Here is a 24,683-nt window from a genome sequence, read left to right on the forward strand (position 1 = left end):
CGACCCCCAGCCCCTGCTAGCTCAGCCCCACCTCCCAGCGCCCCCCGCTTTCCCCTGCTGGGGCCCCGGGGGAACGAGGCCGCGGTTCCCCCTCCTGCCAGCGGAGGTCGCACCACGAAACCTCGCCTCTTTCCCCTGCTTCTTAGAGGGCTGGTGACCTGCCCCCCAAGGCCCCCGATCCAGGGATAAAGTCTGGGGGTGGCAGCGGGGGGGTGGCATGCAGCTCGAAAGGGGCAGGATCTGGGCTGGGGGAGAAGGGGTTCCGGTACCCAGAGGATGGAGGGGAGGGGAAGATGGGCAGTGGGGGGGGGGGGGGGGAAGCTCAGGTGGGGGCAGGGCCCCCCGCCGGCTGGGAGGGGCTAGAGACAGATGGGGCAGAGCTGTGGGGCGGGGGACAATGAACCATCAATGGAGTTGGGAGGGCGAGGAAGGAGGCGAAGGGTTAAAGGTCCTGCCCCCACACAATGTACGGGGGGGAGGGGGGCAGGAAGCTGCTGGCCAGGTGGGGGGCAGCGCTGGAAGCAAGGGCAGGGGGTGCCCTGGGAACAGGCAGGTCCTGCCCCTGGCCCCACCCCCTGGTGCAGTGGGGGGTCAGCAGGCCCCGCCGGGGTCAGCACCGTTGGGGGCGGGCGGGCGGAGGGGGACGCACTCCTTGCTGAGCCGCACGATCTCCTGGGACAGGACCTCCAGGTGCTGGAAGAGACGAGGGGGGGTGAGGAGCAAAGAACCCAGGAGTCCGAGAGCCCCTGCCCCCCAGGGGAGAGCGCCCCATGGGGAGAAGGTCTTGGGGGAGGGGGGGCCTCTCCCCCAGCAGGCGGGGACAGGCACGAGAAGGTGCTTGCCCCATGCCCCTCCCCTCCCCGGGACTCCGCCCCCACAGGCTCCACCCCTCCCCGGGACTCCGCCCCCACAGGCTCCGCCCCTCCCCAGGACTCCGCCCCCTCACCTTCTGCAGGTGCATGTTCTTGGTGAGCTGCTCCTCCAGCAGGTTCTGCAGCTTCTTGTTCATCTCCCGCAGGTTCTCGTCGCCCGGCTTCACCAGGTCCCGCAGGACGCTGCCCAGGGTGCTGCGGTCCAGGGGCCCGTGGGCCGCCGACACGTCTGGGGGGCAGACGGGGGAGGGGTGAGCCAGCCCCCCACCGAGCCCCCACAACACCACAGCGCGGGGGCTCTCCTGGCGCCGGACGGAGGGAGCCAGAAAGATAGGACCCAGGTGTCCTGGCGCCCCTCCTCTGACCACCAGCCCCCCCCCCCCCCAGAGCCGGGGAGAGAACCCAGGAGTCCTGGCTCCCAGCCCCCCGCTCTAACCGTTCCTGCACAGTGGTGTTTAGTGGCTTGGGGGGGCTGGGAGCCAGGACGCCTGGGTCCCCCCCACGCAGGGCAGGACAATGACAGAGGAAGGGAAGGCGCAGGGAAGGTATTTTTAGCCGTCATTAAACATTCAGGGCCGGAGCCGCCCGCTGCCAAGCCGAGGGGAACACGACCCCACTGCAGCTATTTATACCTGGGGCTGCGGGCCAGAGCCGCCCGCCAAGCTACCGCTCCCGGCTCACTGCCCCGCCCCAGAGGCGGCTGCGTCTCCCCCTGGGGCAACACACCGGAGGGTGCAGCCCTGCCCACTTCCAGCCCAGGAGGGCAGACAGAGGTGATCTGACTGGGGGGCCCTGGGCAAACGCTGGGCCAGCCAAGCCGCCCTCCCCGCAGCACAGCACCCAGCCCTGCCCTGCGAGAGAGGGCCCCCTGCAGCCCCCCCTGGGCTGCCCTGTGTCCCGGGGAGCGGCTCCCACCCGCTCAGTGCGGGAGGCACCCAGCCGCGGGGGGCCGGGGGACGCAGCGCCAGGCGGGATCGATTCCCGGAGCCGCCTCTGGCCAAGGTGACCCAGGCTGGAGGGAGCGGAAGGGGACTCGCCCAGCAGCCCTTGAGGAGCCGCGGGCCGGGGAGAACTCCAGGGCGCAGGGACCCGGCCCGAGGGTGGGGAACGGGACACGGAGCCTTTCCCCTGTAGGGGGCGCCGACCCGAACTGCCCCCCAGCGGGGGGCGGCTGGCGCAGGGGGCCAGGGAACAGGACACAGGGCAGCAGAGCGCTTTGCTTTCCTTCCATATCAACAGAAGTGACTTGAAGAAAACCTGATCGGGCCGCAGCCACCTCTGGGGTGGGGACCTAGGAATGGCCACATATAAACACCACATGAGAATGGCTCATTCGGTGCCAAAATGCAGCCACCTCTGGGGCAGGGCAGCTAGGGAACAGCCGCACACAACGCCGCACGGGGGTGGCTCACTCAGGAAGGGTTGGGGGTATGCAGGGCCCATCCCTCCGGCCTCAGGGCTGGAGGGGGTGACCAGCCTTCCCCAGAGCCCCACGGAGGCCCCCAGCAGACATCCAGGGCGGCCAACACCCGCACAATCCCGCTGGCCATGCCCCGACCAGCTGCCCCCACCGCACCCGAACTCACCGGGGGGGGGGGGGGGGAGAGGAGAGTGGAGCAGGGGTTTCCCAGCATGCCGTGCAGCAGAAGGCCTCCCCCCTGCCCTGGCTGAGATGGGACACCCCCACGGCTCCCGGCCTCGCAAAGTCTGGGACGGCTGGTGATGAATCCAACCCACTGGGACAGGGAGAAACCCCCAGCCCCCACTCTAATCCACTGGACCCCACTCCCCTCCCAGAGCCAGAGGGAACCCAGCCCCGCCCCCTCCCAGCTCTAACCACCAGACTCCGCCCCCTCCCGGACACCAGGGTCCTCACCGATGCGACTGTCCATGACGTAGGTCTCAATAATGGCGCTCTTCCGGCACAGATCCTCCGCCATCGAGGCGCTGCTCACCTCCAGGTGCTTCACCTGTGGGGCAGGTCAGAGCCGGAGACATCGCCCCTCACTCCCGACCCGCAGCCCCCAGCCCTGGTCCCCCCCCACTCCCCAGCGCCCCCGTGGGGCGGGGCCGGTACCTTTTCCTCCAGCATCCACTTCTCCTGCTGCATCTCCGCCAGGCGCTGGAAGAGCTCCGAGATCTCCTCGTCCGACAGGTCCGCGGGGCGCTGGGACTGGGGGCTCCCCGTGTTGGACTGGGGGGCAGAGAGAGGGGGGAGGGGCTGCCCTGAGTGCTGACGGGACCCCCAGGGAGGGGGTATCAGGGTGTGAGGGGTGGGGTTTGCAAAGGGGGTGGGGCTTGGGCATAGTAAGTGGGGAGGGGAGGAGCCCTAGCATCAGGGGCGGGGCTAGCAGCAGAGGCCACGCCCCCAAGCAGGGAGGGAGGGGAGGAAGGAGCAGAGGGCTGTTGGGAGCCCGCACAAGAAGCCCCACCCCGTTAGGAGGGAGGCGGAGCAGAGCATGGGGGCGGGGCTTGGTACAATAGAGGCCCCACCCCCAAGCAGGAAGCCCCGCCCCTCACCTTGGTGCTGCCGGGCCCCGACCCCTCCTTCATGATCTCCCGGTAGCTGAAGGACGAGATGCTGCTGCTGTCGCCCGTCTGCACCCGGCTGGGGGAGCTCATCTCGGCCAGAACCAGCTCCTCGATCCCTGCGGAGACAGGGCGTGGAACCCAGGAGTCCGGGCTCCCCCTCCCCCCCTAGAACCGGGGAGAGAACCCAGGAGTCCGGGCTCTAAGCGGCTGCACCCGGGGCTCGTTCGGCCAGGTGACAGGGGGACGCGATGAAGGCTCTGAGCTCCGGGGAAAGAGGAATGAATGGGTCAGGCCCAGCCGGCAGCCAGGCCGCGTCCAATACTCGATCTCCCGTTTTCTGCGGCAGGAGCGTTTCTGCATCTCGCCGGGGCGGGGGGGGGAACTCCAGGGATTCAAGGAACAGCCCCACAAGCGATGGACTCCCCCCCCCCGCCCCGAAAGCCACTGCGTCAAACACACCCTCCTCTGGGGCGATCCCCACGTCCCTCCCTGCTCTAGAGCTTGCTGAGCTCTTGGCCTTCAGGGACATCATGTGGCGAGCAGTTCCGCAGGCTCCACCTTTGAAACTGCCCCCTTCTGCGAAGCCTTGGCAGACTGGAGAATGGCGGGGCTGCCCCCAGTGGTGGAAGAGGGAACCGTGCACAGGCTGCGCTCCCATCGCCCCCTACAGCCCAAGACCCCCACAGATTCGCCGTGCGCCTGTCCCCTCCAGCTGCCTCGCCCCAGAGGCGGCTGCATCTCAGCACCAGATCAGCCGTCCCCGTGGGACGTTGTGTGTGGCTGTTCCCCAGCTGCCCCGCCCCAGAAGTGGCTGCATCTCAGGGCCAGATGAACCACGTTCATGCAAAGGAGCGTGGGAAGGGACTTGGAATCCTTCAGGAGCAGGAGGTTGAGGGGAAGGTCCCGTGTCCCGTGCCCTGCCCCCGGGGGCCAGCCAGTCCCCAGCCCTGGGGCCAGCGTCCTTCCGCGCTCACCCGTCCGCGTCTTGCTGTTGGTCAGGATCTCCTGCAGCCGCTCCTGCAGCTTATCCGCCCGCTTCCTCTCCAGCTGCAGCTGCCGCTTCAAGTCTTTGAGCTACGGAGAAGGGGGGCAGCGAATTAAAGGGCCGGCGGTCCCTGTGCTGAGGGGGGCGGGGGGATGGGGCAGGAAGCAGGGACATTAATAGGGGAGCGCGCTGCTGTTTAACCCCGTCTCCCCTCTGCATGGCAGCAGCTGGAGGGGGCCTGGGGAGCTCCATGACCTGCCAGTCCCCCCCCCCACTGCAGTGCATCAGAGGAGCGCCCGGGCTCTGTCCCGGCTCGGAGGGCGTGGGGATCAGGACTCCTGGGTTCCATGGGCGGGGCCGGAGGGGGCCCACTCACAGTGGCGCTGCCTTTCTTCTCCAGGATGCGCTGTCCGTCCACCGTGTCCTTCACCTCCTGCCAGAGACGGGGCAGCGTCAGTGTCACCCCCAGCCCAGCCCCGGGGGGCTCCGGGGCCGGAAGGGAACCGGGGCAGCCCCTCACCTGTCTGAGCCGGCTGATCGTGGCCACGTGCTCGTCAAGGGAGCTCTCGGCCACCCGCAGCTGCTCCCTGGCAGCTTCCACCTCTTGGGCCTTCAGCTGAGGGGAGGGAGAAGCAGCCAGGGGTTAACAAAGGGCTGCCTGTCCCACAGACGATGCAGCCGCCTCTGGGGCGGAACAGCTGCGTATACCACCACACAGGGCGAGCTCCTTGGCTCGGAGACGCAGTCACCTTTGGGGCAGGGCAGCTGCCAGTCGTACCTTCAACTCGGCCCCGTGCTGCTCCTTGCACACTCGAAGCGCCTCTTCGTGGTCCCGCTGGTGCTTTTCGATCAGCTCCTGCAATGCAAGATAGAGACACCCGCAGTGAGAACGGCCAGGGACGGGCCTGGGGCCGGTCCCCTCCAGGGGGCGCTGGCTCCCACCCGGCCCCAGGGCAGGCGACAGGAATGGGACCCGGGGCCTCTCCCACCTCCGCTTCCTTGAGCCGCCGCTCGAACCAGCCTTTGGCCCCGTCCATGGACTGGATTTGCAGGCGCAGCTCCTCCACCGTCTGCCGCGAGCTCTCCAGCTCCCGGCTCCGGGCCTGCGGAGAGAGGCACCATCACCGCCCGCCCGCAGGCAGAGGGGCAAGGTGGAGATAAATCTCTGCATTAAGCAGCTTCCTGTAACTTTCATGACTTTGCGTTTTGCCTCTATTTTCACGCATCTTTGTATCAGATCCTTATGTAGAAAACGTTGAATTGAGCCCTGGTCTAACGTTCGATAAAAACGTCTTTTCGCTCGGGGTAGGATAAGATCCCCCCGTCCCCCTTAATCAATTGCCCTGTGGAATGAGCGAGGGGTGACTGAGCAAGGCAAGGCGTGGAAGGCAGCACCCCCAGCCCGCTGCAGCCCTGGGAGAGAGGGAAGCCAGACCCAAGAACAATGAGCCGTGTCAAGCAGGCTCACTGAAGAAGAGCGGACACACGGGCGGCCTTGGGGGCGAGGAGCTGGCCCCTTCTCTGGGGACACCCTCTTTGCAGCATTGGGACGACCCCCAGAAGGAGGCGCCAAAGGGGCCCAAGGGACCCAGACTTTGACTCTGGGACAGTTTCGCATGAGAGGGACGCGGTGAGAAACGTGGGGTGTCTTGCAGGGGACCCTGGGTCTCATAAGGGGAGCAACTAGGTGGTAACAACAACAAGACGGGGTGTGTGTGCGTGCGTGTGCGGGGGGGGGGGGAGTATAATATCTATCATACGCATGCGATACAGCGTTAATCGATACATGTATTACGAATAAACGTGGCATTTGGCCTTATTCCCCCTGAAAAGATCCTGTGGGGTACTCCAAGTACAACAAAGGGGGCTTCAAAGGAGCAGGGCTCATGTGACCCCACCCAGCTGGGGTGGAGCCCATGGGGCTGAGATGCAGCCACCTCTGGGGCGGGGAAGCTGGAACAGCCGCACACAACGCCGCACGGGGAAGGCTCGCACGGTGCTGAGATGCAGCCAGCTCTGGGGCGGAGCAGCTGGAACAGCTGTGCGTAAAAACTCTGGTCCCCACAGGGCTCCCCCCGCAGCACCTTCTCCTCCTTGAGCTGCCCCCGCAGCTCCTCCTCGTGGCGTTTCTTCTCCTCGTGCAGCTCGCGCAGCTCCCGCTCGTAGCGCGCCCGGACGCCCAGCACCTCCTTCTCCTGCTGCACCCGCAGCGCCCCCAGCGCCTCCTGGTGCCGCCCCTTCTCCTGCTGCGTCTCCACCGCCATCGCGTCCAACATGGACTTCCGCTTGTCTGCGCTCTGTGGGGAGAGACCCCGCTGAGCCCCCTCTCGCGGCCAGGGGAGAGCGCCCCACGCTGAGCCCCCCCGGCGGCCAGCCCCCCAGGGACTGGCCCACCCAAGGGACTGGCCCCACTGAGGCCCCCCGCAGCCAGGTGAGAGCGCCCCCCGCTGAGCCCCCCGCCCCACCTCTCACCTTCCTGGCCTCTTCTAGTTCCAGCAGCAGCTTCTCCTTCTCCTGGCCCAGCTCCTGCAGCTGCTCTAGGAGGCGGCTGTTGGCTCTGACGGATTCCTGGAGTGTGTGTGGGGAGGTGGGGCAACAACACAAACCAGGCCCCGATAAATCTGCTGCCCCCCACAGCTCAGACAGGGCCACGAGCGGCCGGGCCAGGGGACAGCGACACTCCGGCTAGCCCGGGGCCCTGTCTCCCAGAGCAGCCAACGAACAGTTCAGGGCCAACGAACGGAGCAGGGCGAGCCTGGGGAAACCCCGGCTGACAGAGGTTTCTGGGTTGCCCTGAGCCACTCGTGCTAATTGCTGGGCCTGACCTCCAGCTGCTTCTCCGGCCTGTCTGAGGCCCTGGGACGAGGAGTTCCGCAGGTGAACGCAAGAGTGTGGCTTCCCGGGGGCATTAAACTGGTGGCCTGACCCTTCCATGGGGTGACCCCCTGGTTTGGGGATCCTGGCAAAGGGTGGAGTGGGCTGCTCCTTGATCGGGAACCTGGCGCCCACCCCCCATTGATAACTCAAACTGGCGCCCTCCGGGGGCAGAGCAGGGCCCTGCAGGCCCCACGGGCGGGGTGAGCCCTCCCCAGGCGTCCCGTCTCCCCCCACCTGTAGCTGGGTGTTTAGGTCGTCCCGCTGCCCAGCCAGCGCCTCCTTCTCTCTCTCCCTCTCCTGCAGCTCCAGGCCGAGCGCCGCGCTCTGCTCCCGCAGCAGATTCAGCTCCTGGGTCTTCGACGTCTGGATCTGAACAGCGGGAGAGGAAAGACGCTCGGCCTGGGGAACTACCCGCCACCGGACCGCGGACCAGCCCCCACCCTGCTGCGCTTGGCCGGGGCTAGTTAACTCCCGCATCTCCGAGGACAGGGAAGGAACCCAAGTCGCACTGACACTGGGAACCCGCCCTCAGCTACGGCGCACCCCACAGCACTGGAAAGGGTCGGGAACGCCCAGACAGCAAGTGAGGGGTGCGGGCGCCAGCTAACGGGGGAGTCCCCAGTGGCTGGGATAAGGGGAGGGCTGAGTGTGCCAGAGCCCGGGGGACACAGACCGGGGGGGGGCGGGGGGAGATTCCCCCCTCCACCCCAGGGATAAGGGCAGAGAATAGACCAGAGGGGACACGGACTCCAGACGCAGGGAGAAACGCGGATTTCCCAGGCCAGGCGCCGACAGAGGAAAGAATCCAGCAAGCAGGAGAACCGGGGCATTCAGCACAAGAGCATCACACGCCTTTCCTCGGAGCGCGGCCGACACGGGAGGGCTTGCCCGGCGCGGAGACGCAGCCGCCTCTGGGGTAGGGAACAGCCGCCTAGAACGCTGCGTGGGGACAGCTCCCCGGGGCGGAGACGCAGCCGCCTCTGGGGTAGGGAACAGCCGCCTAGAACGCTGCGTGGGGACAGCTCCCCCGCGCGGAGACGCAGCCGCCTCTGGGGTAGGGAACAGCCGCCTAGAACGCCGCGTGGGGACAGCTCCCCGGCGCGGAGACGCAGCCGCCTCTGGGGTAGGGAACAGCCGCCTAGAACGCTGCGTGGGGACAGCTCCCCGGCACGGAGACGCAGCCGCCTCTGGGGTAGGGAACAGCCGCCTAGAACGCTGCGTGGGGACAGCTCCCCGGCGCGGAGACGCAGCCGCCTCTGGGGTAGGGAACAGCCGCCTAGAACGCTGCGTGGGGACAGCTCCCCGCGCAGAGACGCAGCCGCCTCTGGGGTAGAGAACAGCCGCCTAGAACGCTGCGTGGGGACAGCTCCCTGGCGCGGAGACGCAGCCGCCTCTGGGGCAGGGAACAGCCGCCTAGAACGCTGCGTGGGGACAGCTCCCCGCGCGGAGACGCAGCCGCCTCTGGGGCAGGGAACAGCCGCCTAGAACGCTGCGTGGGGACGGCTCCCCCGTGCGGAGACGCAGCCGCCCCTGGGGCAGGGAACAGCCACCTAGAACGCTGCGTGGGGACAGCTCCCCGGGGCGGAGACGCAGCCGCCTCTGGGGCAGGGAACAGCCGCCTAGAACGCTGCGTGGGGACGGCTCCCCGGCGCGGAGACGCAGCCGCCTCTGGGGCAGGGAACAGCCGCCTAGAACACTGCGTGGGGACGGCTCCCCGGCGCGGAGACGCAGCCGCCTCTGGGGTAGAGAACAGCCGCCTAGAACGCTGCGTGGGGACAGCTCCCCGGCGCGGAGACGCAGCCGCCTCTGGGGCAGGGAACAGCCGCCTAGAACGCTGCGTGGGGACAGCTCCCCCTCGCGGAGACGCAGCCGCCTCTGGGGCAGGGAACAGCCGCCTAGAACGCTGCGTGGGGACAGCTCCCCGGGGCGGAGACGCAGCCGCCTCTGGGGCAGGGAACAGCCGCCTAGAACGCTGCGTGGGGACAGCTCCCCGGGGCGGAGACGCAGCCGCCTCTGGGGCAGGGAACAGCCGCCTAGAACGCTGCGTGGGGACAGCTCCCCGCGCGGAGACGCAGCCGCCTCTGGGGCAGGGAACAGCCGCCTAGAACGCTGCGTGGGGACAGCTCCCCGGCGCGGAGACGCAGCCGCCTCTGGGGTAGGGAACAGCCGCCTAGAACGCTGCGTGGGGACAGCTCCCCCGCGCGGAGACGCAGCCGCCTCTGGGGTAGGGAACAGCCGCCTAGAACGCTGCGTGGGGACAGCTCCCCCGGGGCGGAGACGCAGCCGCCTCTGGGGTTGGGAACAGCCGCCTAGAACGCTGCGTGGGGACAGCTCCCCGCGCGGAGACGCAGCCGCCTCTGGGGTAGGGAACAGCCGCCTAGAACGCTGCGTGGGGACAGCTCCCCGGCGCGGAGACGCAGCCGCCTCTGGGGTAGGGAACAGCCGCCTAGAAAGCTGCGTGGGGACGGCTCCCCGGAGCAGAGACGCAGCCGCCTCTGGGGTAGGGAACAGCCGCCTAGAACGCTGCGTGGGGACAGCTCCCCGCGCGGAGACGCAGCCGCCTCTGGGGCAGGGAACAGCCGCCTAGAACGCTGCGTGGGGACAGCTCCCCGGGGCGGAGACGCAGCCGCCTCTGGGGCAGGGAACAGCCGCCTAGAACGCTGCGTGGGGACGGCTCCCCGGAGCAGAGACGCAGCCGCCTCTGGGGTAGGGAACAGCCGCCTAGAACGCTGCGTGGGGACAGCTCCCCCGCGCGGAGACGCAGCCGCCTCTGGGGCAGGGAACAGCCGCCTAGAACGCTGCGTGGGGACAGCTCCCCCGCGCGGAGACGCAGCCGCCTCTGGGGCAGGGAACAGCCGCCTAGAACGCTGCGTGGGGACAGCTCCCCCGGGCGGAGACGCAGCCGCCTCTGGGGCAGGGAACAGCCGCCTAGAACGCTGCGTGGGGACGGCTCCCCGGCGCAGAGACGCAGCCGCCTCTGGGGCAGGGAACAGCCGCCTAGAACGCTGCGTGGGGACAGCTCCCCCGGCGGAGACGCAGCCGCCTCTGGGGTCAGGGAACAGCCGCCTAGAACGCTGCGTGGGGACAGCTCCCCCGCGCGGAGACGCAGCCGCCTCTGGGGTAGGGAACAGCCGCCTAGAACGCTGCGTGGGGACAGCTCCCCGGCGCGGAGACGCAGCCGCCTCTGGGGCTAGGGAACAGCCGCCTAGAACGCTGCGTGGGGACAGCTCCCCGGCGCGGAGACGCAGCCGCCTCTGGGGCAGGGAACAGCCGCCTAGAACGCTGCGTGGGGACAGCTCCCCGGCGCGGAGACGCAGCCGCCTCTGGGGCAGGGAACAGCCGCCTAGAACGCTGCGTGGGGACAGCTCCCCGGGGCGGAGACGCAGCCGCCTCTGGGGTAGGGAACAGCCGCCTAGAACGCTGCGTGGGGACAGCTCCCCCGCGCAGAGACGCAGCCGCCTCTGGGGCAGGGAACAGCCGCCTAGAACGCTGCGTGGGGACAGCTCCCCGGCGCGGAGACGCAGCCGCCTCTGGGGTAGGGAACAGCCGCCTAGAACGCTGCGTGGGGACAGCTCCCCGGGGCGGAGACGCAGCCGCCTCTGGGGTAGGGAACAGCCGCCTAGAACGCTGCGTGGGGACAGCTCCCCCGCGCGGAGACGCAGCCGCCTCTGGGGCAGGGAACAGCCGCCTAGAACGCTGCGTGGGGACAGCTCCCCCGCGCGGAGACGCAGCCGCCTCTGGGGTAGGGAACAGCCGCCTAGAACGCTGCGTGGGGACGGCTCCCCGGAGCAGAGACGCAGCCGCCTCTGGGGTAGGGAACAGCCGCCTAGAACGCTGCGTGGGGACAGCTCCCCGGCGCGGAGACGCAGCCGCCTCTGGGGCAGGGAACAGCCGCCTAGAACGCTGCGTGGGGACAGCTCCCCCGCGCGGAGACGCAGCCGCCTCTGGGGCAGGGAACAGCCGCCTAGAACGCTGCGTGGGGACAGCTCCCCGGCGCGGAGACGCAGCCGCCTCTGGGGCAGGGAACAGCCGCCTAGAACGCTGCGTGGGGACAGCTCCCCGCGCGGAGACGCAGCCGCCTCTGGGGCAGGGAACAGCCGCCTAGAACGCTGCGTGGGGACAGCTCCCCGGCGCGGAGACGCAGCCGCCTCTGGGGCAGGGAACAGCCGCCTAGAACGCTGCGTGGGGGACAGCTCCCCGGCGCGGAGACGCAGCCGCCTCTGGGGCAGGGAACAGCCGCCTAGAACGCTGCGTGGGGACAGCTCCCCGCGGCGGAGGACGCAGCCGCCTCTGGGGCTAGGGAACAGCCGCCTAGAACGCTGCGTGGGGACAGCTCCCCGGCGCGGAGACGCAGCCGCCTCTGGGGTAGGGAACAGCCGCCTAGAACGCTGCGTGGGGACGGCTCCCCGCGCGGAGACGCAGCCGCCTCTGGGGTAGGGAACAGCCGCCTAGAACGCTGCGTGGGGACAGCTCCCCGGCGCGGAGACGCAGCCGCCTCTGGGGCAGGGAACAGCCGCCTAGAACGCTGCGTGGGGACAGCTCCCCGGCGCGGAGACGCAGCCGCCTCTGGGGTAGGGAACAGCCGCCTAGAACGCTGCGTGGGGACAGCTCCCCGCGCGGAGACGCAGCCGCCTCTGGGGCAGGGAACAGCCGCCTAGAACGCTGCGTGGGGACAGCTCCCCCGGCGCAGAGACGCAGCCGCCTCTGGGGCAGGGAACAGCCGCCTAGAACGCTGCGTGGGGACAGCTCCCCCGCGCGGAGACGCAGCCGCCTCTGGGGCAGGGAACAGCCGCCTAGAACGCTGCGTGGGGACAGCTCCCCCTCGCGGAGACGCAGCCGCCTCTGGGGCAGGGAACAGCTGCCTAGAACGCTGCGTGGGGACAGCTCCCCGGGGCGGAGACGCAGCCGCCTCTGGGGTAGGGAACAGCCGCCTAGAACGCTGCGTGGGGACAGCTCCCCTCGCGGAGACGCAGCCGCCTCTGGGGCAGGGAACAGCCGCCTAGAACGCTGCGTGGGGACAGCTCCCCCGTGCGGAGACGCAGCCGCCTCTGGGGCAGGGAACAGCCGCCTAGAACGCTGCGTGGGGACAGCTCCCCCTCGCGGAGACGCAGCCGCCTCTGGGGCAGGGAACAGCCGCCTAGAACGCTGCGTGGGGACAGCTCCCCCGCGCGGAGACGCAGCCGCCTCTGGGTTGGGAACAGCCGCCTAGAACGCTGCGTGGGGACAGCTCCCCGGCGCGGAGACGCAGCCGCCTCTGGGGCAGGGAACAGCCGCCTAGAACGCTGCGTGGGGACAGCTCCCCGGGGCGGAGACGCAGCCGCTTCTGGGGTAGGGAACAGCCGCCCTAGAACGCTGCGTGGGGACGGCTCCCCTCGCGGAGACGCAGCCGCCTCTGGGGCAGGGAACAGCCGCCTAGAACGCTGCGTGGGGACAGCTCCCCCGCGCGGAGACGCAGCCGCCTCTGGGGCAGGGAACAGCCGCCTAGAACGCTGCGTGGGGACAGCTCCCCGCGCGGAGACGCAGCCGCCTCTGGGGCAGGGAACAGCCGCCTAGAACGCTGCGTGAGGACAGCTCCCCGGCGCGGAGACGCAGCCGCCTCTGGGGCAGGGAACAGCCGCCTAGAACGCTGCGTGGGGACAGCTCCCCGGGGCGGAGACGCAGCCGCCTCTGGGGCAGGGAACAGCCGCCTAGAACGCTGCGTGGGGACGGCTCCCCGGCGCGGAGACGCAGCCGCCTCTGGGGTAGGGAACAGCCGCCTAGAACGCTGCGTGGGGACGGCTCCCCGGCGCGGAGACGCAGCCGCCTCTGGGGCAGGGAACAGCCGCCTAGAACGCTGCGTGGGGACAGCTCCCCGGCGTGGAGACGCAGCCGCCTCTGGGGTAGGGAACAGCCGCCTAGAACGCTGCGTGGGGACAGCTCCCCCTCGCGGAGACGCAGCCGCCTCTGGGGCAGGGAACAGCCGCCTAGAACGCTGCGTGGGGACAGCTCCCCGGGGCGGAGACGCAGCCGCCTCTGGGGTAGGGAACAGCCGCCTAGAACGCTGCGTGGGGACAGCTCCCCGGCGCGGAGACGCAGCCGCCTCTGGGGTAGGGAACAGCCGCCTAGAACGCTGCGTGGGGACGGCTCCCCGGGGCGGAGACGCAGCCGCCTCTGGGGCAGGGAACAGCCGCCTAGAACGCTGCGTGGGGGCGGCTCCCCGGCGCGGAGACGCAGCCGCCTCTGGGGCAGGGAACAGCCGCCTAGAACGCTGCGTGGGGACAGCTCCCCCGTGCGGAGATGCAGCCGCCTCTGGGGTAGGGAACAGCCGCCTAGAACGCTGCGTGGGGACAGCTCCCCCGCGCGGAGACGCAGCCGCCTCTGGGGCAGGGAACAGCCGCCTAGAACGCTGCGTGGGGACGGCTCCCCGGGGCGGAGATGCAGCCGCCGCTGGGGTTTCGGGCAGGCAGCGAAGGAGAATCCCGGCCACAAATCAAACCCCAGCTGGGCGCGGGACGGGGTCAGAGGCGCCCCAGCTGCGAGTCCCGCAAACGGGATTTGGACCAAGACCCCGAGCTCGCGCCCCCGATGGACTTAGAACAACTGCCTGGGGGAATTAATGACTCCCCCCGACGCCCGGCCCTGACTGCCAGGGGAGAGAGCCCTCTGCCGAGCCCCCCACCCTGCTCCCCGCCCCACGGCACCCCCTCCCAGCGCCCGGCCCTGCCTGCCAGGGGAGAGAGCCCTCTGCCGAGCCCCCCACCCCACTCCCCGCCCCACGGCACCCCCCCAGCGCCTGGCCCTGACTGCCAGGGGAGAGAGCCCCCTGCCGAGCCCCCCACCCCGCTCCACGGCACCCCCCAACGCCTGGCCCTGACTGCCAGGGGAGAGCGCCCCCTGCCGAGCCCCCCACCCCACGGCACCCCCCCCAGCGCCTGGCCCTGACTGCTAGGGGAGAGAGCCCCCTGCCAAGCCCCCCACCCCGCTCCACGGCACCCCCCCAGCGCCTGGCCCTGACTGCCAGGGGAGAGAGCCCCCTGCCGAGCCCCCCACCCCGCTCCCCGCCCCATGGCACCCCCCAGCGCCCAGCCCTGCCTGCCAGGGGAGAGAGCCCCCTGCCGAGCCCCCCGCCGAGCCCCCTGCCCCACGGCACCCCCCCAGCGCCCGGCCCTGACTGCCAGGGGAGAGAGCCCCCTACCCCAGCGGGTACCTGCTCTAGTGCGGCTAGATTGGTTCTCAGGGCATCGTTCTCAGAGAGAATCGTCTCTACTTGCTCCTGGCTCTCTGCGCTCTGGCAGGCCACCTGCCCCCGGGGTGCACGGAGCGGGGAGGGGGAGACGCCCCAGAGACAGAGGGAGAAAGAAAAGAGACGCAGGTTAACACGGAGAACAGCCGAGGGGGGGGGAGGGGAGATGAACGGCGGCAACGCATCCCTGCCAATGGCCCATCTGGTCCTCAGTTTCCCCAGCCGTACCTCACGTGTAACACCACTGCTCTCCTACGGCCGGGGCAGGGCAGGGCCACCGCAGCCGGGAGCTGGCGCTATTTGTACGTTCGCGCAGCAATCAGGGTTAACAAAAAACCACTAAGAAAATATCCGTGAACTGCAAAATTCAACATGGGACCCGGGGTTGGCGTGAAACAGGATCAACTTCAACCCCCCAAGCAACGAAGAGCCCAAACCCCGACGTGAAACGCAGAACACGCCCCAGCCCCACGGGGAAACGAAGGGCCGAAAGGCCAGGCCCCCGTGACACCCAGACCAGCAGGGAAAGGGGGCGCCGGACCGTGGCCGTGAAACGGGGTTAGCGAAACACAGACCACGAGGGAAAAGCCCCGGGGGGCGAAGCGGCCGCCCGCGGGAACCCACGGGAAGGGGCTGGTCATTTGCGAGGAAACAGGAACCCAGCAGGCGAAGCAGAGGGAGGAGACGGGAAGAACCAAAGCTGGGCTGGGTCCTGCCCCCCGGCCCCCAGCTGCCCGGCCCTGGGGAGGTTAGATAAATGTGGGGGCGGGGGGACTGGTTCCCCACACGTTGCTCCCACGGAGGCTGCAGGGAAGCGAGAACGGCTGCTATCCTCGACACGGCCCTGGAGGGGACCAGATCCCAGCCCCCACCCAGAGAACCCAGGAGTCCGGGCCTCCCAGCCCCCTCTCCAACCAGCTAATTGCACTGCCCTCCACCCCAGGGACCGAGTGGCCCCGGGTGGGAGGAGCTCCCCGGGGCTCACCTGGTCCTGCAGCGCTGTGAAGGGCGTCCGCGTGCTCCCTCTGCCGGGGAGAGGGGGAGGGGGTGGGACAGAGCCCGCCCAGGATCCCTCCCACAAACCAGCCCCCCCCCCCTGCCCACCCCCCAACCCCCACGTACGGAGCCGCTCCCAGCCCGGCCCAGCTCTGCCCCCAACCCAGAGCGGCCGGCCGGGGGCTCACCTGCGCGGCTGCCTGCAGCTCCTGGTGCAGTTTCTGGTTGCGAAGCTGCAGCGATTTCAGCTCCTCGTCTCTCCTCTGCTGGACCTCCGCCAGCTTGGTCCTGGGGGAGGAATTCCGGGGACGGGGCCCCTCGCGCTCAGGGAAGGGGAGAGAACCCAGGAGACCGGGCTCCCAGCCCCCCATGCAACCACCAGACCCAGCTCCCCTCCCGGAGCCAGGGAGAGAACCCAGGAGCCTGGCTCCCAGCCCCCTGCTCTAACCACTAGACCCCACTCCCCTGCCAGAGCCACGGGGGAGAACCCAGGAGTCCAGGCTCCCAGCCCGCACCGCCCTGGCTGATCCCATGGCCAGCCTGCCCCCCAGCCGCAGGCCCCGAAGGAAGGGGACATTCCCAGGTGCCCGGCGGGTGGCTGCCCGACAACAGGCCCCTGCGGACACCAGCTGCTGCCGCCCACCCATGAGGGAGATGCGGCTTATTCCACCCTATTGACCCTCCTACCCCCGCCGGGATCTCGGGCCATTACAATCGGTGCCAGGGCTGTGCCACCCGCAAACCGAGCGAGGCCTCACCAGGACCCAGGAGTCCGGGCTCCCAGCCCCCCCGCTCTAACCACTAGATCCCACTCCCCTTCCAGAGCTGGGGAGAGAACCCAGGAGTCCTGAGTCCAACACAACAGGGTGGGAGAAGACGACGAACTTTTAACCATTTACTTGACGCCCTGCGGGGCCAGAGACAGTTTGGAGCAGAGAGAATAAGAACTCCGTGTGAGTCCGTCCCTGCGCCCCCTGCTGGAGGAGGTGGTGGGCCCTGCGCTCCCGGGGGGGGGGGGTCCGTGTCCCCCTGCGCCCCCTGCTGGAGGAGCCGGGCCCTGCGCCGTGTCCCTCCCTTCTGGGGGGCTGGGCTCTGGGCACCCGCAGGGGGCCGGCCGCAGGCAGCCAGGGACCACGCGGGTGCCCGGCCCAGGCCCCGGCGGGGGCGTCTTGCCCGCGGCTCGGGGGCACGGCCGGGGTTTGCCGGCCGGCGCAGCCGCGTCTCACCTGCTGTCGTTGTAGAGGGCTTCCTTCTCCGCCTGCAGCCGCCGGAAACTAGGAGACAAACGCCGACAGTCACCCACCACGCAGCGGGGGGCCGGGTTAGTTATGGGGTGCGGGGCCTGTCCCCTCTAGGGGGCCCCAGCTCCCCCGCTCTAACCACCAGACCCCCAGAGCCAGGGAGAGGACCCAGGCGTCCTGGCCCCTACCTCTCTTGCTTTTTCTTCAGTTTCTCAGCGAGCTGCAGCGAGGGAGAGAGGAGGGGGACGCCGTCAGGAAGGGGTCACCATGGACCCCCCACCCCACAGCCCAGCCTCCCCCTCCCCCCGGTCAGGGATCCGGGGTCCCACTTGCCTTATTCAGCTCGTCCTGAAGCCGGGAGATCTCCACCTGCTTGGCCACCTGGGGAGACAGCAGGGGGGGGTCAGACCCAGGGGAGCCCCCAGCCCAGGACCCCCCCCGCCCCTGGGGCAGCGCCCCCTGCTGACCTCCAGGCTCTGCAGCTGCTCCCGCAGCAGCCTCGTCTCCTCCCGCGCCGTCTCCCACTTCAGCGCCAGCTCCGAGGGCAGGGGGGGGCAGGGGCTGGCGCCCGGCGTGGGCCCGGCCATGGCCTCTCCGGCGGGGCCCTGAGCTTGGGGGGCGTCCCCCTGCCCCTCGGCCTGCTGGGCCACCTCCTTCTCGAAGCGCTCCTGCAGGGCTGTGGGGACCCGGTTACTGCCCCGCTCCCGCCCCACGGCGCCCGCCCGCCGCCCCCCACTGCCGGGGAGAGCGCCCCCCCCCCCCAGCCCCACCTGCAGGGGACAGCGCCCCCCGCCCCCTCCCCACCCACAGCGCCCCATGGCGCCCGGCCCTTCCTGCCAGGGGACAGCGCCCCCCGCCCCTCTCCCCACCCACAGCACCCCATGGAGCCCGGCCCTTCCTGTCAGGGGACAGCGCCCCCCCGGCCCTCTCCCCACCCACAGCGCCCGGCCCTTCCTGCCAGGGGACAGCGCCCCCCTGCCCCTTTCCCCACCCACAGCGCCCCCAGGTTACCTGCCACATTCTTTTGCAGCGCCTTGTTCTCGGCCTGGAGCGCGGAACTCGCCGGGCGGGGGCCCAGGGGGCGGAGGCTCGTCCGGCACTGGGCCTCCTCCCTGCATCCTTTTATTGTCGGTCTCCAGCTGTTCGATCTGGGAGCACAGCTGGAGCGAGAGCGGCAGAGGCAGGGGTCAAAGATTAACTAACCTGGCCGTCTCCCCCATGCCCCCCGGCTCGGAGAGCCCAGCCCCCCGGCGCGGTACCTTGGACAGCTCCCGGACCAGCGCGCTGTTCTGCAGCCGGAAATCCTCCTCCTGGCTGTGCAGTTTGCTCTGGAGCATCTCGTTCTCGCTCAGCAGGGGCCTCCACCTCCTGGGGGGCGACAGGGGTAGGGCCCAGACCGCCGGCTCTGCCCCCCCTCCGGGGCACCGAGCCCCCCCGCCCCCAGCTCTGACCCTCTCCAGGCCACAGAGCCCCACCCCCAGCCCAGCCCCCGGCTCTGACGCCCCCCAGGCCACCCCCACCCCGCCCCCACCTGGATCCCCAGGCCACCCCCACCCCGCCCAACAGCCCCCAATCCACCCCCCCACTCATTCCATTCCCTTCTCCCACAGCGTCCCAGAGCTGGGCACCCCAACAGCGGTTCGAGCGGCTGAGTGGGTAGGGTGCCAGCCTGGGGCTCAGGACTCCTGGGTTCTCTCCCCTGGCTCCTGGAGGGGAGTGGGGGCTGGTGGTTGGGGTGGGGGGAGCCAAGACGCCCAGATGCCACGGTGCCAGGCCTCAGGCTGGTCCCGGTGACAGACAACCACCTGCCCGCCCGAAGCTTTCCCGCCCCGCCGATGGGACGGCCTCACCTGAGCCTTCTTGCTTTCCCCAGAGCCTGGAAAGAGAGAAGGGAAAGTCTGTAACTAAGGACACTGGGGACCCACAGCTTCCCTCCCACCCACCCCAGAGGCGGCTGCATCGCGGCGCCAGGCGAGTCTTCCCCGGGCAGCGTTATGAGCGGCTGTTCCCCAGCTGCCCTGCCCCAGAAGTGGCTGCATCTCAGTGCCAGGCGAGCCCTCTCCATGTGGGGACGCGCCGTCACACGTCCGAACGCCCCCCCCAGGTCGGGGAGGGCAGGTACCTTCTGAGCCTTGGCGAGCTCCTTATCCAGAAAGGTGACACGCTGCCGGAGCCCGGTGAGCTCTGTGGGGAGAGAGACCAGGTCAAACGCCACGGCAAGGGGGTGCATCCTCTGGGGCATGGCAGCCCCATCCGGCCCCAGGGCAGGGACTGGCCGGCTCGGGGGGGGGGCAGGGAATGGGGCAGGGGCCTGACCCTTCTGGGGGGCACCAGCCCCTATACGGCCCCAGGGCAGAGTCTGGCCAGCTCGGGGGGGGGGCGGGGAATGGGGCAGGGACCTGTCCCCTCTGGGGGGCACCAGCCCCCATCTGGCCCCAGGGCAGGGACTGGCCGACTTGGGGGGGGGGGGGGCAGGGAATGGGGCAGGGGCCTGACCCCGCTGGGGGGCACCAGCCCCCATCCGGCCCCAGGGCAGGGTCTGGCCGGCTCGGGGGGGGGCAGGGGCCTGACCCCACGGGGGGCACCAGCCCCCATCCGGCCCCAGGGCCGGGTCTGGCCGGCTCGGGGGGGGGCAGGGGCCTGACCCCTCTGGGGGGCACCAGCCCCCATCCGGCCCCAGGGCAGGGTCTGGCCGGCTCGGGGGGGGGCAGGGGCCTGACCCCTCTGGGGGGCACCAGCCCCCATCCGGCCCCAGGGCAGGGACTGGCCGGCTCGGGGGGGGGGGCAGGGGCCTGACCCCTCGGGGGCACCAGCCCCCATCCGGCCCCAGGGCGGGGAGGCCGGCGCGGGGGCGGGACGGGGAGACGCGGGGGCAGAGGCCCCCCCAAGGGTGAGTCAAGTCTTCAGTGACACCCCTAGCCCAGCCCCCGTTACGGCGCCGGTTTCCGCAGCTCGTCCGACAGCTGGTAGTTGTGGGTGCGGAGCTCCAGCAGCTGCGCCTGGGCACAAACACAGGGGGTCAGAGGGGGGCCCGGACGCCTGGGTTGCCCCCAGCTCGGGGAGGAGGGGGGGCGGGGGGGGCCCGGACGCCTGGGTTCTCCCCCCCCAGCTCGGGGAGAAGGGGGGTCGGGGGGGGGCCCCGGACGCCTGGTTCCCCCAGCTCGGGGAGGAGGGGGGGCGGGGGGGGGGGGCCCGGACGCCTGGGTTCCCCAGCTCGGGGAGGAGGGGGGGCGGGGGGGGGCCCGGACGCCTGGGTTCTCCCCCCTCAGCTCGGGGAGGAGGGGGTCAGAGCGGGGGTGGGAGACCGGACACCTGGGTCCCCCCGCACCTGCAGCCGCTTGGAACTCCTCCGCCGACAGAGCCTGCGCCAATCTTCCGCCCCGCCCGTCGGAGGACAAAAAACCCCCCGCCCCCCCCCCCCGGCGGGCTGGCTGCAACGGTACGGGTGCTTTAAGGGCGGAGCAGAGTTGCCGGGGGCGGCCGGCGAGAGCGTCGCACGAAGCAGGAAGTGGAGACCATAGAGAGTGGCCGTCGCCGCCAGGACGGGCGGGAGAGAGAGTCGCTCTCAGAGGCTGCAGGACATAGAGTCGACCCTTCGCCCCCGGAAACGGAAGTTGGACCCTAGAGACTTAAGGGCTCAAGCCGGAAGAGAGATCATAGAGGCGTGAGTGACAGAGCGGCGCCCACCGAAAGGGTGCGAGGACCATAGAGATGGCCGGCGCGCGCGAAACCGGAAGTAGCGACCATAGATGGCGAGGGACGAGCGTCGCTCGCTGAAAACCGGCAGGGGCTATGATAGAGAGTAGCTCGCCACCAGTGGGCAGAGCGTCCCCTGCTGAGCCTGGCGACCATAGAGACGCAAGGCAGGGAACGTTACCGTTACCTCCTTGGTCCTCCAGCGCCCCCTCCCCCAGCCCAGGTCGTGCCAACCATTAATTAGGGTTAATTAACAATAAATTAGCGGCTCGCCCCTTTACACCCACCCAGTTCCTAGGTACCGGGCTGACTAGCCACCCCACGTAGCCCGTGGCCGGTTACCGAGCCCGGGTCCCCCCGAGGGCGCCCCCGTTTCGCCCAGGCCCGGCCCGGCCCTGAGGAGCCCCCGGCCGGCTGCCCGCCAGCCTGGCGCCACCGGACGGGCCGGTCGCGGGTTCGAGCCCGGCCGTGCCTCGGTTTCCCCCTACGCGGGGCCCGGCCATCGCGGGGCGCCTGCCCGGCGGACGGGCCGGGGGCGCCGGGGCCCCTGGGGGACGGGCTGCCGCCGGCGGGGTCCCCGCTGGAAGCCGGGGAATCGGGCCCGGCCCGCGGCCTCAACGGCCCGGGGGCTTCCCGGCCGGGGGCTTCGGGCTCGGCGCTGGCCACGGCCCGCCAGCCTCGCGCACGGCTCCAGCCTCCACCCCGCTAACCGCCTCCGCGCCGGCGCACCTCTGATTCCGCGACGACTCAGCCGGCGGCGTTATACACGGCTGTTCCTAGGCTTGCTCCGCCCAGAGCTGGCGCATCTCGCGCCAGGGGAAGCCATTCTCGTGGGCGTTATACACGGCTGTTCCCAGCCCCCCCGCCCAGCGCTGGCCGCATCTCGCGCCAGGGAGCCATTCTCGTGGGGCGTTATACACGGCTGTTCCTGGGTTGTACCTCCGCCCCGAGCTGGCCGATCTCCGCGCAGGTGAGCCATTCTCGTGGGGCGTTATACACGGCTGTTCCCAGCCCCCCCCCCCCAGAGCTGGCTGCATCTCCGCGCCAGGGGAGCCATTCTCGTGGGGCGTTATACACGGCTGTTTCTGGGTTGCTCCGCCCCCGAGCTGGCCGCATCTCCGCGCCAGGGGAGCCATTCTCGTGGGGCGTTATACACGGCTGTTCCCAGCCCCCCCGCCCCAGAGCTGGCTGCATCTCCGGGCCAGGTGAGACATTCTCGTGGGGCGTTATACACGCTGTCCTGGTTGCTCCGCCCCCGAGCTGGCCGCATCTCCGCGCAGGTGAGCCATTCTCGTGGGGGTTCTACAACGGCTGTTCCACAGCCCCCGCCCAGAGCTGGCTGCATCTCCGCGCAGGTGAGACATTCTCGTGGGGCGTTATACACGGCTGTTCCTGGGTTGCTCCGCCCCCGAGCTGGCCGCATCTCCGCGCCAGGTGAGCCATTCTCGTGGTGCGTATACACGGCTGTTCCCAGCCCCCCCGCCCCAGCGCTGGCCGCATCTCCGTGCCAGGGGAGCCATTCTCGTGGGGCGTTATACACGGCTGTTCCCCAGCCCCCCCGCCCCAGAGCTGGCTGCATCTCCGCGCCAGGTGAGACCATTTCGTGGGGCGTTATACACGGCTGTTCCTGGGTTGCTCCGCCCCCGAGCTGGCCGCATCTCCGCGCCAGGTGAGCCATTCTCGTGGGGCGGTTATACACGGCTGTCCCAGCCCCCCCACCCCAGCGCTGGCCGCATCTCCGCGCCAGGTGAGACACTCTCGTGGGGCGTTATACACGGCTGTTCCCAGCCCCCCCGCCCCAGAGCTGGCTGCATCTCCGCGCCCCGGTGAGACATTCTCGTGGGGCGTTATACCGGCGTGTTCCTGGTTGCTCCGCCCGAGCTGGCCCGCATCTCGCGCCAGGGGAGCCATTCTCGTGGGGCGTTATACACGGCTGTTCCTGGGTTGCTCGCCCCAGCGCTGGCCGCATCTCCGCGCCAGGTGAGCCATTCTCGTGGGGCGTTATACACGGCTGTTCCCCAGCCCCCCCCAGCACCCGAGCTGGCCGCAAATCTCTCCGGGCCAGGTCAGGTGAGCATTCTCGTGGGGCGTTATACACGGCTGTTCTGGGTTGCTCCGCCCCGAGCTGGCCGCATCTCCGCGCCAGGTGAGCCATTATCGTGGGGCGGTTATACACGCTGTTCCCCAGCCACCCCGCCCAGAGCGGTGCTGCATCTCGCGCCAGTGAGACATTCTCGTGGGCGTTATACACGGCTGTTCCTGGTGCTCCGCCCCGAGCTGGCCGCATCTCCGCGCCAGGTGAGCCATTCTCGTGGGTGCGTTATCACGGCTGTTCCAGCCCCCGCCCCAGCGCTGGCCGCATCTCCGCGCCAGGGGAGCCATTCTCGTGGGGCGTTATACACGGCTGTTCCCAGCCCCCCCGCCCCAGAGCTGGCGCATCTCCGCGAGGTGAGACATTCCTCGTGGGGCGTTATACACGGCTGTTCCTGGGTGCCCGCCCCGAGCTGGCCTGCATCTCCGCGCCAGTGAGCCATTCTGTGGGGCGTTATCCACGGCTGTTCCAGCCCCACCCCGGCTGGCCGCATCTCCGCGCCAGGTGAGACATTCTCGTGGGGCGTTATACACGGCTGTTCCCCAGCCCCCCCGCCCCAGAGCTGGCTGTGCATCTCCGCGCCAGGTGAGACATTCTCGTGGGGCGTTATACACGGCTGTTCTGTTGCCCGCCCCCGAGCTGGCGCATCTCCGCGCCAGGGAGCCATTCTCGTGGGGCGTTATACGGCTGTTCCTGGGTTGCTCCGCCCCAGCGCTGGCCGCATCTCCGCGCCAGGTGAGCCATTCTCGTGGGGCGTTATACACGGCTGTTCCCCAGCCCCCCCAGCCCCGAGCTGGCCGCATCTCCGCCAGGTGAAACATTCTCGTGGGGCGTTATACACGGCTGTTCCCCAGCCCCCCCGCCCCAGAGCTGGCCGCATCTCCTGGGCCAGGTGAAACATTCTCGGCGGCGTTATACACGGCTGTTCCCCAGCCCCCCCGCCCCAGAGCTGGCCGCATCTCCGGGCCAGGTGAAACATTCTCGTGTGGGCGTTATACACGGCTGTTCCCAGCCCCCGCCCCAGAGCTGGCCGCATCTCCGCGCCAGGTGAAACTTCTCGTGCCGTTATACACGGCTGTTCCCAGCCCCCCCGCCCCAGAGCTGGCTGCATCTCACGCCAGGTGAGCCATTCTCGTGGGGCGTTATACACGGCTGTTCCCAGCCCCCCCGCCCCAGAGCTGGCTGCATCTCCGGGCCAGGTGAGACATTCTCATGGGGCGTTATACACGGCTGTTCCCCAGCCCCCCAGCCCCAGCGCTGGCTGCATCTCCGCCCTGGGCAACCAACCATCCCTGTGTGAACCCTGCAGGGCGTGTGGTTTGGATGGACTCCTGGCCCTCGGGGTCGCTCCCGGACCCCCCTATTCCTGGCCGATGTGGGGGGGGTGGATCAGAGAGGAATTGTGGGTATTTACAGAGGGTAACATGGGCCAGGGAGAGCCCCCTCTAATATCCTCCCCCCCCCCCCCCGAGCACGGGGACGAGAACCCGTCTGACCCCTTGTCCATCTGTCTGCATGGCGGCCCCCCCGCCCCGCCACACTGGAGGGGGGGACACTGCGGCTCGGCCCAGGGGTCCGTTTCTGGGAGTGGCTACTGGGCTGCTGGGTCCATAGGGCGGGGCGGGGGGGAACCCGAACTCCGGGTTCTCTCCCTGGGGGGGGGGGCTCCCATTGGGGTGGATGCGGCCACAGGCGAAATCCCCCACCGAATATCCTGTGCTGGGGGGGTCTCCGTGCGACGCCCCCCCAGTCTCCCTGCCTGAGCCCCCCCCAATCCCCCCACAGGAGACCCCAGACCTCACTTCTTTCAAAGAGACTTTATTGGACTGTCCTACCTCTGCCCCCCCCCCAGAAGATGGGGTGGATCCCATTGGGTGGGGGCGTGGCTTCGCAAAGGGGGCGGGGCTGCTGGTAAGAACCACCCTATGGCACGAGCCTGCCTCGGCCAATGGGGGGGAAGCATTCGGGGGGTGAAGCCCCCTCCTCTGGCTGTGTCTCTCTGCCCCCCCATTCCTCCAGGCTGCAGCCATCAGCGGGGGGGGGTCCCTCTCCCACGTTCCCGCTGGGGGTGGGTCCAGCCATAATTCTGGGGTCTGTAACCCCACCCCCCTGGGGTCTCTTTCTCCAGGGGGGTCCTCGCGCTTATATCCCCTCGGCCCTGGTCAATACG

General features: G+C 69.8%; 1 protein-coding gene across 1 annotated transcript; it reads right to left on the minus strand.

The window, feature by feature from the left end:
- Positions 1 to 18,967, minus strand: GRIPAP1 (GRIP1 associated protein 1). The gene is given in 24 exon segments (XM_037888468.2): positions 1 to 693; positions 947 to 1,101; positions 2,749 to 2,842; positions 2,950 to 3,066; positions 3,393 to 3,520; positions 4,379 to 4,478; positions 4,766 to 4,822; positions 4,910 to 5,005; positions 5,168 to 5,245; positions 5,379 to 5,492; positions 6,474 to 6,686; positions 6,862 to 6,957; positions 7,501 to 7,635; positions 14,453 to 14,545; positions 15,673 to 15,772; positions 16,711 to 16,758; positions 16,914 to 16,945; positions 17,059 to 17,106; positions 17,193 to 17,401; positions 17,737 to 17,780; positions 17,782 to 17,885; positions 17,985 to 18,093; positions 18,576 to 18,601; positions 18,848 to 18,967. Coding segments are annotated over 24 exon segments (2,418 nt in total). The 3' UTR covers positions 1 to 591.
- Between the last annotated feature and the right edge of the window lie 5,716 nt (positions 18,968 to 24,683).

This window comes from Chelonia mydas, chromosome 23 (assembly GCF_015237465.2).
Source record: "Chelonia mydas isolate rCheMyd1 chromosome 23, rCheMyd1.pri.v2, whole genome shotgun sequence".
Lineage (NCBI taxonomy): Eukaryota > Metazoa > Chordata > Testudines > Cheloniidae > Chelonia > Chelonia mydas.